General features: G+C 41.9%; 1 protein-coding gene across 1 annotated transcript in view; it reads left to right on the top strand.

Moving 5' to 3' along the window:
- A2ML1 (alpha-2-macroglobulin like 1) overlaps window positions 1–15,890 on the top strand; it is a 49,829-nt gene extending 33,939 nt beyond the window's left edge. The window contains exons 27-35 of the mRNA XM_068971672.1: window positions 2,601–2,675; window positions 4,510–4,672; window positions 6,571–6,785; window positions 8,023–8,238; window positions 8,634–8,761; window positions 8,931–9,021; window positions 9,527–9,595; window positions 14,749–14,851; window positions 15,850–15,890. Of these exons, the coding sequence (XP_068827773.1) occupies window positions 2,601–2,675; window positions 4,510–4,672; window positions 6,571–6,785; window positions 8,023–8,238; window positions 8,634–8,761; window positions 8,931–9,021; window positions 9,527–9,595; window positions 14,749–14,851; window positions 15,850–15,890 (1,101 nt within the window). The remainder of the gene's footprint in view (window positions 1–2,600; window positions 2,676–4,509; window positions 4,673–6,570; window positions 6,786–8,022; window positions 8,239–8,633; window positions 8,762–8,930; window positions 9,022–9,526; window positions 9,596–14,748; window positions 14,852–15,849) is intronic.
- Window positions 15,891–16,514: the final 624 nt, after the last annotated feature.

Below are 16,514 nucleotides of genomic sequence, written 5' to 3'. Positions count from 1 at the left end.
CCTGGTCAGAGGAACTCTGGGGAATGTGGGCCAGCATTTGTATTTTAACGTAGCCCTTTGGGTGATTCAAATACTTGCTAAAGTTTGAGGACCACTGGACTAGAAGGTCTCTGAGCATTTTACTAACTCCCTAAGTCTGAAGCAAAGCCATTTGCTCTGGTGGGGATTCCTAGGCAGCCCAATACCTCTTTTTTTTTTTTTTTTCTTTTTAAAATAATTTTGCTATTTAAAAAAAGTAATTATTTGTTTATTTTGGCTGGGCTGGATTTTTGCTGCAGCACAGGCTCAGTAGTCGCTATGCACAGGCTTAGTTGCCTCAGGGTATTTGGGATCTTAGTTACCCAACCAGGGATCAAACTCAAGTCCACTGCATTGGAAGACAGATACTTAACCACTGGACCCCCAGGGAAGTCCCCAGCCCAGTTTTTATTGCAAGGGGGTCTATTCTCTGCCAGGCGCTATGTACTCCGTTTATTTGATGTTTAATGTTCTTGTTTAGTTGCTTAGTCGTGTCTGACTCTTTATGACCCCATGGACTGCAACCCTGCCAGGCTCCTCAATCCATGGGATTTCCCATGGGTTGTCATTTCCTTTTCTGGGGGATCTTTTTGACCCAGGGATCGAACCTGTGTCTCTTGCATCTCCTGTTTTGGCAGGCAGATTCTTTACCACTAAGCTACCTGGGAAGCCCATTTAATGTTTACAACAAATCAATACGCTGAGTCCTAGCATGGGGCTTCCCAGGTGGCTCAGTGGGTAATGAATCTACCTGTGATGCAGGAGATGTGAGTTTGATTCCCGGGTTGGGAAGATCCCCCGGAGAGCGTGGCAACCCACTCTAGTATTAGTGTCTAGAGAATCTCATGGACAGAGGAACCTGGCGGGGCATAGTCCATAGAGTCACAAAGTGTTGGACATGACTGAAGCAACTGAGCATGCACATACAAGTCCTGGCATACCATTTTTAATTCCATTTTACAGATGAAGAAACTAGGTGCAGGGGTTAAGTGAAGTGCCCAAGGTGATTGTGGGCACAGGACTGTCATTTGAACCCCAGCAGTTGGACTCCAGGGGCATTTCTCACCTCCATTCACTGCACTGCCTGACCCCTCCCAACACAGGGTGAAGTGCTGGGGTGTAAGCAGCTCTTATTCAATTCAGAACAGACCCAGTGAAAGAAAGACTGAACCAACTTTCCTGAAGGAATCATTATTGCTATTCCAGGCCCTGGATTAAAAATCTTGAGTGTTGAAAACAAAAGCTGTGTATGATTCATTAGTATTCCTTATGCAAGGTCCTTGCAGTGTCCCCCATGTGTATAGTACAAGCCTGGATGTGACTAGAACAAGATTCTAGAGGTTTTTCCTCCTCCTGTCTTACCAGAGCTGGCCAGTCTGTCAAGAAACACATCATTTGTCTTGTCAAGTTTGGTGGTTTGGTCCTTAGCGGGAGCTCTGGACTTTAACTCCTTGGGCTCAAATCCCAGCCCTTCAGCTTATTAGTTGTGTATTCTTGAACAAACTATTTCACCTTTTTAAGTGTTTGTTCTTTTATCTATTGTTACAAAGATCATAATTTAGATTACATATTTTTTTAAAGAAAAAACCAATATTCTTCTGTGAAAGTCATTAATCAAGGACAGGTGTCACCTAATGTCTCCTGGAAAAGAGGCTGAGCTTTGTGCCACTTGAGGGAAACATTCATCTGGGGAGGCTCAGATTCAGTAAAAACCTGAGAATAAGAAATTCTCAGATTCTTCTTATCCCCTGCTTCCTTCTTTTTTTTTTTTTTAAATCTGTTATGCTTCCTAACCCCTTCTCTTGGGTTTCCTAAATACCACTCAGCGCTGAAGACCTCATGTTACTTCTTGAAGGTTACTTGAAGGTCACTGTTGGAGGCTGGGCGTCACTGAAGTCCCTCCAGTCCTCCTCCCCGCCCCCACCCACTGTCTGTCCTGGAGTCTTAAAGTCCAGTCAGCCTCTGCAAAGGAGCACTTTTTTATTTTCTTAATTCAAAAATTGAGGAGTGGAATGGGGTGGGAGGTGGGACAGAGGTTCAAGCGGGAGGGAACATATGTATACCTATGACTGATTCATGTTGATGTATGGCAGAAACTAACACAATATTGTTAAGCAATTATCCTTCATGTAAAAAATAATGATAAATAAATAATTTTGTTTTAATTGGAAGATAATTGCTTTACAGTGTTGTGTTAGCTTTTGCTGTACAACAGTGGGAATTAGGTACATGAGTATATATGTCCCCCTCCCTCTTGAGCCTTCCTTCTACCTCCCTCCCACGCTCCCACCCCCATCTCACCCCTTTAGGTCATCACAGAGCACTGAGCTAGCTCCCTGTGCTATCCAGCAGCTTCCCACTAGCTATGTATTTGACACAAACCAGTGTATTATATGTCAATGCTACTCTGTCAATTCATCCCACCCTCCCTCACCCCTGTGTCCACATGTCTGTTCCCTGCATCTGCTAATTCATCTGTTCAGAGGGGACACCTTTTTGTAGTTTGTAGTTTGCACACAAGTCTTGCATGTGCTGGCTGCGGCCTTGACTTCCTGTCTTCCTGTCTCCCTGTCTCCCTCCAGGGTGGAGTTGATGATGAGGTCTCCTTGACTGCCTACATCACGGCTGCATTGTTGGAGATGGGCAAGACCACAGATGTGAGTTTCTCTAGCTGCTCCCCTTGACACTCTCCGGATCATGCCTATTTCTAGCGAAAGTTACCTAGTTTTGTCCCTCTCCAGCCAGTAAAGGACAGAAATGGTAGGGACCTAACAGAAGCAGAAGATATTAAGAAGAGGTGGTAAGAATACACAGAACTGTACAAAAAAGATCTTCATGACCCAGATAATCACGATGCTGTGATCACTCACCTAGAGCCAGACATCCTGGAATGTAAAGTCAAGTGGGCCTTAGGGAGCATCACTACGAACAAAGCTAGTGGAGGTGATGGAATTCCAGTTGAGCTATTTCAAATCCTGAAAGACGATGCTGTGAAAGAGCTGCACTCAGTATGCCAACAAATTTGGAAAACTCAGCAGTGGCCACAGGACTGGAAAACGTCAGTTTTCATTCCAATCCCAAAGAAAGGTAATGCCAAAGAACGCTCAAACTACCACACATTGCACTCATCTCACACAATAGTAAAGTGATGCTTAAAATTCTCCAAGCCAGCCTTCAGCAATACGTGAACTGTGAACTTCTAGATGTTCAAGTTGGCTTTAGAAAAGGCAGAGAAACCAGAGATCAAATTGCCAACATCCACTGGATCATGGAAAAAGCAAAAGAGTTCCAGAAAAACATCTATTTCTGCTTTATTGACTATGCCAAAGCCTTTGACTGTGTGGATCGCAATAAACTGTGGACAATTCTGCAAGAGATGGGAATACCAGACCACCTGACCTGCCTCTTGATAAACCTGTATACAGGTCAGGAAGCAACAGTTAAAACTGGACATGGAACAACAGACTGGTTCCAAATAGGAAAAGGAGTACGTCAAGGCTGTATGTTGTCATCCTGCTTATTTAACTTATATGCAGAGTACATCATGAGAAACACTGGGCTAGAGGAAGCACAAGCTGGAATCAAGATTGCCGGGAGAAGTATCAGTAACCTCAGATATGCAGATGACACCACCCTTATGGCAGAAAGTGGAGAAGAACTAAAGAGCCTCTTGATGAAAGTGAAAGAGGAGAGTGAAAAAGTTGGCTTAAATCTCAACATTCAGAAAACGAAGATCATGGCATCTGGTCCCATCAGTTCATGGGAAATAGATGGGGAAACAGTGGAAACAGTGTCAGAATTTATTTTGGGGGGCTGCAAAATCCCTGCAGATGGTGATTGCAGCTATGAAATTAAAAGACACTTACTCCTTGGAAGGAAAGTTATGACCAACCTAGACAGCATATTGAAAAGCAGAGACATTACTTTGTCAGCAAAGGTCTGTCTAGTCAAGGCTATGGTTTTTCCAGTGGTCATGTATGGATGTGAGAGCTGGACTATAAAGAATGCTGAGTGCCGAAGAATTGATGCTTTTGAACTGTGGTGTTGGAGAAGACTCTTGAGAGTCCCTTGGACTGCAAGGAGATCCAACCAGTCCATCCTAAAGGAGATCAGTCCTGGGTGTTCATTGGAAGGACTGATGTTGAAGCTGAAACTCCAATACTATGGCCACCTGATGTGGACAGCTGACTCATTTGAAAAGATCCTGATGCTAGGAACGATTGAGAGCAGGAGGAGAAGGGGACGACAGAGGATGAGATGGTTGGATGGCATCACCAACTCAATGGACATGGGTTTGGATGGACTCCAGGAGTTGATGATGTACAGAGGGGCCTGGCGTGCTGTGGTTTATGGGGTCACAGAGAGTCAAACATGACTGAGTGACTGAACTGAGAACTGAGAGTCTTATAAACTCAAAAGAGGATATTCCTTATCACCTCCACTTTTTAAAGGAATGCCTTCTAAATTCAGTTCTTCATCTTTACTTTTCAGGATCCAATGGTGAGTCAGGGGCTGCAGTGTCTCAAGAGTTCCGTTTCCTCTACCACCAACCTGTACACACAGGCCCTCCTTGCTTATACATTCTCTCTGGCTGGGGACACAGACATCAGAAACATTCTTCTTGGAAAGCTAGATCAACAGGTTATTGTCTCAGGTATGTTGGTCCTGTTAGCTTTTGCTTTGTTTTTTTTTTTTTTTTTTTTTGCCACACTGCATGGTATGCAGAACTTCCCAGACCAGGGATCAAACCCCCTCGGATGCCAGGGAAGTCCTTTTTATTTTTTGTCATGACATATGGCTTGCACGATCTTAGTTCCCTGACCAGGGATTGAACCCAGGTCTACAACAGTGAAAGCTCTGGGTCCCAACCACTGGACTCCCAGGGAAGTCCCAGTTTTTTTGAAATTGTGAAAAGATGTGAAAAATTTCCCTAGTCTCCATAGTCCCACATATGTTCAGTTCTAGGATTCATTTTAGTAAAAGTTAAGTCATGAAATCACTACTAAGAGTTTTGTGGGAAAACCCCTGAAAGTCCTCAATAAGCATGTTATATTTTTAACATGAAGAGAAAATAGATGGTAGAAGCTGGTCAGAAAATGTACTGGCATTGGAGAATCCCCAGTTTAACAGTTCTTTGGTGTAAAGCCACTGAGGTTGATGGGGTAAGATGAACTTAGAGATTTCTTGAGGTCCTTCTCAAACTTTGGATATATTTAAGAATAATTTGCAATATTCTGGGAATTCCCTATTGGTCCAGTGGCTAAGACTCCGCACTTTTACTACTCTAAGATCCCTAAGATCCCGCAAGTCCTATGGCATGGCCAAAAATAATTAGATATTCTAACAGATCTTGTAAATAAAATATTAATGCATTTTATTTACCTAGCTCTTTATTTAAAATTATACTGCCAGGCAGAAATTTAATCTCAGCTTTCATTTATACAAATGTCATTGCTGAATTGCTCTCTCATCAGGGCCCTGGGTAGGTTTTTGGCCTGTGTATAAGCAACTCCAGTCCTGGAATGGGGATCTCAGACAGTGGGCGGAGTTATATCCGCTCAGGCATATATCAACTTAATGTGATTGTCTCTTCCTCATTAGCTTGCTTTGTAGGCTCACATGTTTTCTTTTGTTCTTCCACTTAGATTGCCTCCTTTGGGCTATGTATTTATTATCTCTGAACTTATATATTTATATTAAAATGTTATTTTTTGGCTGTGTCAGGTCTTAGTTCCTGTATGCAGGATTTTTCATTGAGGTTCACAGACTGTCTAGTTGCAATGTGGGCTTAGTTCCTCTGTGGCATATGGGACCTTAGTTCCCTGAGCAGGGATCAAACCTTTGTCCCCTGCAATGCAAGGCATATTCATAACAACTGGACCACCAGGAAAGTCCCTAAACTTATATTTAATAAGACTTCTAGCTTCCACTCCTCATTTCTACTTGCTGTTCTTTATCTTCAATTTACCATTGTGGCTGTCATAGAGATGGGATTTGACCTCATCATCTACTTGCTTGCTCTCATTAGCATTTCTTCTGTGATTTCTCAGTGTTTTTATGCGTATTCTCCCATATGTTATCATTGCTGGAGGCATTTACTGATGCTCCCAGCTTTACCCAAGGGAATTATGTGTGGGTGTACACACATTCACACACAGACACAAATTTTTGCATATACATTATGGCCAGTAAGTCAGAAGATTTGAGAAATATTTTTTTCTGACTGGTGATTCATTTTTGGTTGTTACTTTCTCTGATTTGGGGCTTCCCAGGTGGTTCAGGGGTGAAGAATCCACCTGCCAATGAAGGAGACACAGGTTCGATCCCTGGTTGGGGAAGATCCCCTCGAAAAGAAAATGGCAACCCATTACAGTATTCTTGCCTGGAGAATTCCATGGACAGAGGAGCCTGGTGGGCTACAGCCCATGGGGTCACACAGAGTCAGACATGACTGAAGCAACTTGGCATACTTGGTGCACACACATTTACAAAGTGAAAATGGGAAAGTCATTTCCTTCCAAGACTTTGCTAATCATGCGTTTTTCTCCATAGGAGAATCCATTCACTGGAGCCAGAAACCTGCTCTGACTTCAGATGCCAGCCCTTGGTCTCAGCCTGAGGCTGTCGATGTGGAACTCACGGCCTATGTATTATTGACCTTGCTTAGCAAAGACGACCTGACTCAAAAGGAGCTAGGCAAGGCCGCCAGCATAGTGGCTTGGTTGAGCAAGCAGCAGAATGCATATGGGGGCTTCTCTTCCACTCAGGTAAATAGCTTGGTCCTCTGCCGTTTATCAGGTAGGATTGGATCCCACATGGAGAGAGAGGAAAGACAATAACCCTTGCCCTCTAGGTCTGGGGACTAATCATTGTACAGCAAGGGGGAAAATCATGTTTGAAAAAGACATAGAAGAATTCATAAAATTAAGTCACATGAGCACACAAATAGTACTATACGTATTTAAGTCTTAATTTGTAGAGTATGGAACATCACAAGATCCATGTTTTACATGTAAAGAGGACATGTTTAATTATGGCTAAATTTACATAGTCACAAATTGGAAAGCCAGTTATGGGGTCTGTAAGCATAAAGGCATGACTTTATGGGCATACCTCCTTCTTCTATTTCAGGTACTGGAAATCTGGTAAGACATAGTCTTTAAAAAGTTTACAATCTAGAAGGAAAGCTAGGAAAAGTTGTATATACTACAAAGTAGGATCTGCCTTATTCCCAGATGATGAAAAGATTGTCACATGGCATAATGGTTAAGGGACGCAGGTGGCTCATACGGTAAAGAATCTGCCTGCAGTGCAGGAGACCTGGGCTCAATCTCTGGGTTGTGAAGATCCCCTGAAGAAGGGAATGGCAACCCACTCCAGTATTCTTGCCTGGAGAATCTCATGGACAGAGGAGCCTAGCGGGCTTGAGTCCATGGGGTAGCAAAGAGTCAGACATGACTGAATGACCACACACACACACACACACACACACACACACACACAATGGCTAAGAAAGCTTGTCCTTCAAGGATGGATTTTCCAAGGATCCTGTGATACCCTGTGTCACAGAAGATCTTTATGCAATTTAATAACTTGGAAGAACATGCGATTTTTAGGGCTATCAAGCTACTGCTGTTTCCCCCCCCCAAATAAGGAGACTGCAAAACCGATATTAAACAATGATCCACTCACTCCTAATAATAACCTGTTCTGAAGCTAGGCTTCATTGCTGAGTATGAATATATGAAATTAAGCCTAACAACCTATGATGTCTGATAATAACTTGATGGTGATTTTCTATGCAGGTAAGATGCGATTTCTATGAGCTCTATGAGATTTCTAAAGCTCTATGAGCTTTCCCAGCATGGCTGAATGTGGATCTTAGAGTCTTAGAGGAGGTATCATTCAAACTAGCAAACACTAATCAGGTGTGTAGGCTTGAGGGTTGTTGGAAGTTACTTCCAGTGGCTCACAAAACAGTAAGTACGTGCCTATTGTTGTCAGGACACCGTGGTGGCACTCCAAGCTCTTGCCAAGTATGCCGCCACTGCCTACGTGCAGTCAAAGGAAGTCAACGTGGCAGTGAAATCCGCTCAGAATTTCCAGCACACCTTCAATGTTCAAGCTGCCAACCGTCTGGTGTTTCAGCAGAAGATGTTGCCCCATATCCCTGGGGTGTACACCTTGGAGGCCTCAGGCCAGGGCTGTGTTTATGCGCAGGTAAGCAGAGCTCTGGGCTTCCCAGGTGGCTCTGTGGTAAACGATCCACCTGAAATGCAAGAGACATGGGTTCAATCCCTGGGTTGGGAAGATCCCTAGAAGAAGGGAGTGGCAACCCACTTCAGTATTCTTGCCTGGAACATCCCATGGACAGGGAAGCCTGGCGGGCGACAGTCCCTGGGGCCGCAGAGTCAGGCACAACTGAGAGACTAAACAACAACAAAGCCAAGCTCCAGCAGGACTAGTGTGAGTTGGGGAGGAGAGTCTGAGAGTATCTCGACCTCCAGCAGAACCTTCTCTATCTGACTTGTAAGGAAAGTCATTCAAACCATACAATCTTTAAAAATTCTCCCCAACCCTGATTTCTCTAACTGTTTTTTGTTTCCTCCACCTAGATCGTGCTGAGATATAATATCCTCCCTCTGATAAATGTGAAGGCCTTTAGTCTTAGTGTGAAAACAAGGAACACTCAGTGTAAGCAACATACTTCACTTGGATCCTTGGTGCTGACGATCCAAACCAGGTGAGGAGAGCAGAGAGGGTTTGGGGGGCATCTAGAATGGGGTGGCTGAGCTGGAGTGTGTGTGTACGTGTGTCTGTGTGTGTGTGTGTGTGTGTGTGTATTGTGAACACACAGGGTGCTGAGAGGGAAGACAATGGGCTGACACAGGTTTGCTCCTTTCTGCCCTCAGTTATGTGGGGAGTCGCAGCTCTTCCAATATGGCTATTGTGGAGGTCAAAATGCTTTCTGGATTCAGTCCTGTGGAGGGCACCAATCAGTTAGTAAGTTGTTTCTGTTTTTTAGTTTTGAAGGGGGACTAATGATCATAGCTTTTAATTATCATTAAAAACCTGTTGAGTTGGGCATGATGGTTTATACATGCAACTAACTCATGATTATAGTTTCTAAATGGGCTACAAAGATGCATTGAGTATATGAGATTGAGGGCAGGTGGAGAAGAGGGCAACAGAGGATGAGATGGTTGGATGGCATCATCAACTCGATGGACAAGAGTTTGAGAAAGCTCCTGGAGATGGTGAAGGAGAGGGAAGCCTGGCATGCTGCAGTCCATGGGATTGCAAAGAGTCATACATGACTGAGTAACTGAACATAAACAGTATGATATGGAGCCAGTTACTGTCTTGGTTCCTTTTTCTTATGTTTTTCCATGTTAAGAAAACATATATTGCTTTTGTAACCATGGCAGAGCTTTGCAAGATGACCCTAGAGGATAAGAAAGGCTCTGGCTCTCAGTCTCTCTCTTTTTTTCCATCCTTTCTTATTCAGCTTCTCCAGCAACCACTGGTGAAGAAGGTTGAATCTGAAATTGACACACTCAACATCTACTTGGAAGAGGTATGGGGTCAGGAACTGAACCAAAGTGCTTAATTGCTATGTGTCTTTTCAGCTTCCCTTCCAATGTACATATACTAGTGTCACACACATGAGGCTGAGCAACCTGAGAGGGTCAGTGTTCACAACCACTTTGGAGTAAGCCCTGTATAGTTTCTTTTGGAACAGCTCTGCTGAGTGAACAACTCTGGGGTTTCCCTTGTGGCTCAGATGGTAAAGAATCTGCCTGCAATGCAGGAGAACTGAGTTTGATCCCTGGATTGGGAAGATCCCTTGAAGAAGGGAATGGCAACCTACTCCAGTATTCCTGCCTGGAGAATTCCATGGACAGAGGAGCCTGGCGGGCTGTAGTTCATGGGATCACAAAGAGCTGAACATGACTGAGAGATTAACATACACACACACTGCTTAGCGTATCAGGAACAACCCTGAAATCATCATTCTGTAGTTTAAATGATGCTTTCATACACACCTTCCCTGAGTCTCACATACCACCCCTCCTTCTACGTAAGGAGACTGAGGCTGAAGTGACCGAGTAGGTGTGCTTCTCAACTCAACCTTTTTGTCAGGAGTCAAGGTGGGAGTTGAACCTGGGGATACTAATTTCCACAACACCATTCCTAAGACTGCAGTGGCCAGATGGTCTGGGTACCGAGCCAGATTTGTCAGTCAGCTTCTAACTTGAGACATCAAGTCCAATGGTCTAAAAGCCAATCATGATTATATCTGTGACTATTTCCTTTTTTCTGTATCTTCTCCCCTTTTCTCTTTACCAGTATCATCAGAGGGCAATCTTATTCACATTTGACAAAAGTTACTTTTGGCTTTATATCTCTTCTCTGTTGTTCTTTGTTATTTGATTATTTGGTTTTGGTGCTCTGTTTAGTTAATTTCTTCCTTTTAAAAAATTATTATTATTTTGGGGCCCAAGGCTTGAGGGATCTTAGCTCCTGGACTAGAGATTGAACCCGGGTCCATGTAGTGAAAGCACTGAGTTGTCACCACCAGACTACCAGGGAACTCCTTTTTTGTTTTGGGCTGAAGACAGGAGAAAAGGATATTTTCTGTCATTCTTTTTCTAACTTCTTAAATTGAATGCTAAATTTGTTTATTTTTAATCTCTTACTTTCTGATTAATTTAAACTATAAGTTTCCCTCTAAGTATATTCATTGTCCAACAATTTTTGACATTCATTGTTTTCCTTAACTATTTACTTTATATTTTAATTTTTTGAAAATTCATGGGATATTTAAAGCCACTTTTTTGTTACTAATTTCTAATTTTATTCCACTATGGTCTGAGATCATGATAGTGAGCTTCTAAAATGCACTGTTTTCTTTTGTGACCTAATATGTGGTCTGTTTTTGGAAATGTTCATTGTGTGCTACAAAAGAATATCCAGGTCCTTTCTCTTGGGTCGGGAAGGTCCTCTGGAGAAGGAAATGGCAACCCACTCCAGTACTCTTGCTTGGAAAATTCCATGGATGGAGGAGCCTGGTAGGCTGCAGTCCATGGGGTCTCAAAGAGTTGGACACAACAGAGTGACATCACTTTCTCTTTTTCTTTCTCTTCTCTTGCGTATGGATTTGATCTAGATCTAAAAGTCTAAAATGATTATTTCTGTTGTTCATGCCTTTGTTATCCCTACTTATTTTTTCTGCTCCATCTATCAGTTTTTGGAAATTTGTCAAAATTTGCAATTACAGTGGTTGATTGGTCCTTTATCCATTTAGCTATGCTATTCTGTCAGTCATTTCTTGATATATTTTTTGATTGTATAATTAGGGTTGTATGTTTTATGAGCATATCTTTTTCAATTTCCTTTTCATTAGTATATACTGTCCTTCATTTACATTATATATATCTTTGCCTTAGATTTCTACACGTTCACTCTTTTTTCTTTGCCTTAGATTCTATCTGATCAGATATTAAGTCTGCTATCCCAGCTTTCTTTTGGTGTATATTAGTCATTTGCCTTAAATCTTTATGATAACTAAATTATTGATGAGAACAGTGGTACCAAAGACGTTTTTTCAGGACCCCTCTATACTTTTTTTTTTTCATTAAAATTTTTTTTTTTTTTATTTTACTTCACAATACTGTATTGGTTTTGCCATACATTGACATGAATCCACCACGGGTGTACACATGTTCCCAATCCTGATCCCCCCTCCCACCTCTGTCCCCATATCATCTCTCTGGGTCATCCCAGTGCACCAGTCCCAAGCATCCTGTATCCTGTATCGAACCTAGACTGGCGATTTGTTTCTTACATGATAGTATACATGTTTAAATGCCATTCTCCCAAATCATCCCACCCTCTCCCTCTCCCACAGAGTCCAAAAGTCTGTTCTATACATCTGTGTCTCTTTTGCTGTCTTGCATACAGGGTTATCATTACCATCTTTCTAAATTCCATATATATGTGTTAGTATACTGTATTGGTATTTTTCTTTCTGGCTTACTTCACTCTGTATAATCGGCTCCAGTTTCGTCCACCTCATTAGAACGGATTCAAATGTATTCTTTTTAATGGCTGAGTAATACTCCATCGTGTATATGTACCACAGCTTTCTTATCCATTCATCTGCTGATGGACATCTAGGTTGTTTCCATGTTCTGGCTACTATAAACAGTGCTGCAGTGAACACTGGGGTTCATGTGTCTCTTTCAATTCTGGTTTCCTTAGTGTGTATGCCCAGCAGTGGGATTGCTGGGTCATAAGGCAGTTCTATTTCCAGTTTTTTAAGGAATCGCCACACTGTTCTCCACAGTGGCTGTACTAGTTTGCATTCCCACCAACAGTATAAGAGGGTTCTCTTTTCTCCACACCCTCTCCAGCATTTATTGCTTGTAGACTTTTGGATCGCAGCCATTCTGACTGGTGTGAAATGGTATCTCATTGTGGTCTTGATTTGCATTTCTGTGATAATGAGTCCTCTATACGCTTAAATGATCTCAAAGAGCTGATGATAGCATGGGTTACATCTATTTATCTTATTAGAAGAGATAATGTCTTATCTTATTAGACATTTATCTTATTAGAAACTAAAAATGAGAAAAACATTAAAATATTTATTAAGCTATTTAAAAACAATAGTAATAAGCTCACAACATTTTAATATAACATTTCATGAAAAATGTATTTCCCAAAACAACAAAAAAATTAGTGAGACTAGCAGATTGTTTTACATTTTTGCTTTAATATCTAGCTTAATCAGAGAGAGTGAAATTCTCCAGTCTGCTTCGGCATTCAATCTGTCAAAATATCACACATCAAGTAGTCCCCTTCCACTAGTACAGTGAAAGAGGATGAGAATGAAAAAAGTAAATAATGTCTTAGTATTATTCCCAAAATAATTCTGCTCTCACAAATTGCCAGATAGTCTTGGGCATTCCTGAGAATTCCCAGACGATGTTTTTAGAAGCCCTGTACCCACTCCAAGAGAAGGCAATGGCAACCCACTCCAATACTCTTGCCTGGAAGATCCCATGGATGGAGGAGCCTTTTAGGCTACAGTCCATGGGGTCGCACAGAGTCAGACACAACTGAGCGACTTCACTTTCACTTTTCACTTTCATGCATTGGAGGAGGAAATAGCAACCCACTCCAATATTCTTGCTTGGAGAATCCCAGGGACAGAGGAGCCTGGTGGGCTGCTGTCTCTGGGGTCGCACAGAGTCTGACACGACTGAAGCGAGTTAGCAGCAGCAGCAATACCCACTCCAGTATTCTTGCCTGGAGAATCCCATGGACAGAGGAGTCTGGCAGGCTACAGTCCATGAGGTCTTGAAGAGTCAGACAGAACTGAATGACTAAATACAGAGAACATATGTAAAAAATCTCTTTCAAAATTTCTTCCACTTCAGCATTTATAACTTCACGTCTAAATTTATACCATAAATCTTATTTTTTCTATTAGATTAATTTATACAATTGTCTTGAACTCTCCATTCATTCATTTATTCAACAAACAGTTTTTGAGCGATCAACATATACAAGATACTCTTCAACATGATAGAGATGTTGCAATTAAAGTCATAGAAATGACTCCTGTCCTCATGGAGCTGATATTCTAATGGAGAGACAAACAATATGAAAATTAAAAAATACATATGTATGCACAAACATACATATTTAGGAATAGTTTTAGTAGTCATCAGTGCTATGTAGGAGTGTGGTGGGGCTAAGCCAGGATGTGACTTTTATTTTATTTTATGTATTTGCCTGAACTGGGTCTTAGTTGTGGCACTCAGGATCTTTGAACTTCATCGTGGCATGCAGGATCTTTAGTTTCGGCATGTGAACTCTTAGTTGAGGCATGTGGGATCTACTTCAACTTCCCTGACCAGGGATCGAACCCAGGCCCCCTGCATTGGGAGCTCAGAGTCTTAGCCACTGGACCATCAGAGAAGTCCAGTGTGACTGTTTTAAAGTCAGGTGGTCAGGAAAGGCCTCTGTGAGGAGATGTCATTGGATCAGAGAGCTGAATGAAGAGAGAAAACCAATCATGTGTATAAAGCTGTTGAAGGATAATGGAAGCTTCTGTTCCTTTGGCCACTGCACTTAATTTAGTAGAGGAGCTGTAGGTTAGACCAGACCAAGAGTGGACCCATTTTACAGAAGGACCGGGAAACTGTAATATGCTGAGAAGAAAGAGCCAGAAAGACAGCAAGAGGCAATTTTGGGAGTGGCAAGAAGCAGAGGTAGAAGGGTTTCAGGAAATCTATGTGAAGACAGCAAGAGTCTTTTTTTTTTTTTTTTTTCATTTTTAAATTTATTTTAATTGGAGGCTAACTACTTTACAATACTGTGGTGGTTTTTGCCATACATTCACATGAATCAGCCATGGGTGTACATGTGTTCCCCATCCTGAACCCCCCTCCCACCTCCCTTCCCATCCCATCCCTCAGGGTCATCCCAGTGCACCAGCCATGAGCACTCTGTCTCCTGCATTGAACCTGGACTGGCGATCTATTTCACATATGATAATATACATGTTTCAATGCTATTCTCTCAAATCATCCCCCTCGCCTTCTCCCACAGAGTTTAAAAGTCTGTTCTTTACATCTGTGTCTTTTTCAGCAAGAGTTTTTCAATCGCAGAGATGTTATTTTCACTTTTGTTTTCATGGGATGTTTGTCTGTCTTACAGCTCGGGAAGGAAACTCAGACCTATACCTTCACCATCAGCCAAAGTGTGTTGGTCACCAACCTCAAACCAGCGACCATCAAAGTCTATGACTACTACCTGCCAGGTGAGGCCCAAGATTTACCTGCATCTCCTGACATAGTTCTGCCTCCTTCTTCATGATCTCTGTCTTAATTTTCCAAATTCTCTTTCCCAAGCCAAGTGCATATCATTATCTGATTTCCTAACACACTTTGATTCAGTTATATGCCATTTTTAAAAAGTCTTCTGAACTAGACATATTTTATACAATGTGGTCCATAGACCAAAAGAACAATATTCTCTAAGGACGAACCATTCTTAATATGTTTGCTTAGATGAATAATTTACTGCAAGCATGCAAATATTAGTCATTGAAAACTTGCTGTATTCTGAATATGCTCATGAAATGAAGTCGAAGTGAAGTCACTCAGTCGTGTCCGACTCTTTGCGACCCCATGGACTGTAGCCTATCAGGCTTCTCCATCCATGGGATTTTCCAGGCAAGAGTGCTGGAGTGGATTGCCATTTCCTTCTCCAGGGGATCTTCCCAACCCAGGAATCAAACCCGGGTCTCCCGCATTGCAGGCAGACGCTTTACTGTCTGAGCCACCAGGGAAGCCCGAATATGCTCATAACCTATAGAAATCTTTTGGAAAGGGTTAAAGCGGTAACTTTTGTTCTAAATGGATTTTTTTAAACAGTAGCTTTTAAAATGTGTTTATTTTAATTATTTTATTTTTGATTCTACTGGGTCTTCATTACTGTGTGTGGGCTTTTTCTAGGTACGGCGAGCAGGGGCTACTCTTTGTTGTGGTGTGTGGGCTTCGCATTGCGATGACTTCTCTTCTTGTGGAGCTTGGGTTGTAGAGCGCGGGCTCAGTAGTTGTGGCCTACTGGCTTAGCTGCTCTTTGGCATGTGGGATCTTCCTGGACCAGGGATTGAACCCGTGTCTCCTGCATTGGCAGGCAGATTCTTCTTATGCACTGTACCACCAGGGAGTCCTAAACCGATAACTTTTATGTAGTTTCTCTCTGAATGTATGAGGTCTGCAATATAACGATATATGTTATTTAATTTTACAGATGAACAGGCAACAATTCAGTATTCTGATTCCTGTGAATGAGGTAAGCCCAAAAGAGAGAAGGGTGGGCTTTGGGGGTTGGGTGGTAAGATTTAAAAGATAAGGAGTCCCTCTGAGTTACTAGTATTATCTTTTGGAAGCTTATATTTGATGAAAATGAACTTTCCTTTTTTGTCCTGAATTCTTTTATTTAAAAAAATTGAGGTATAGTTGTACACCATGTCCTGAACTCCTGGAAAAAAGAGTAATCATCTCTATCGTTCACACCAGAAAAAGTTAATAGCGGTAGTTGTGTGAAGGGGTTCTATGTGATTTTTAAAACCACTGGTTTTTTATTTTTCTTAGCTGAAAAATCTTCTAATTATTAATTATATATCTTTTTAGATAAAAATACTAAAGCAAAAGTAAAGATGGCCTGATTCTACTTCCCTGAGATAACACTCTTGCTAATAATCCCATCCTGTGTTTTGTGAGATTCTTTTTTTTTTCCCTAGACAGAAAAAAGCTCCTCTATAACTGTGAAGACTTTCCAAGTATCATGATATCTTCTGTCTTTGTTTTTCCCCCAGGAGAGAAGTTGGAAAGAGACTAAAGAAATCCTCCATGATGTCGTGGAACAGCATTCTGCTGTCTCTGAAAGCAGAACTCATTCAGTCAAACAATTTG

Source organism: Capricornis sumatraensis, chromosome 4 (assembly GCF_032405125.1).
Source record: "Capricornis sumatraensis isolate serow.1 chromosome 4, serow.2, whole genome shotgun sequence".
Taxonomy (NCBI): Eukaryota; Metazoa; Chordata; class Mammalia; order Artiodactyla; family Bovidae; genus Capricornis; species Capricornis sumatraensis.
The sequence above is the reverse complement of the archived record's forward strand: the minus strand, read 5'-3'. Positions and strand labels throughout refer to the sequence as shown.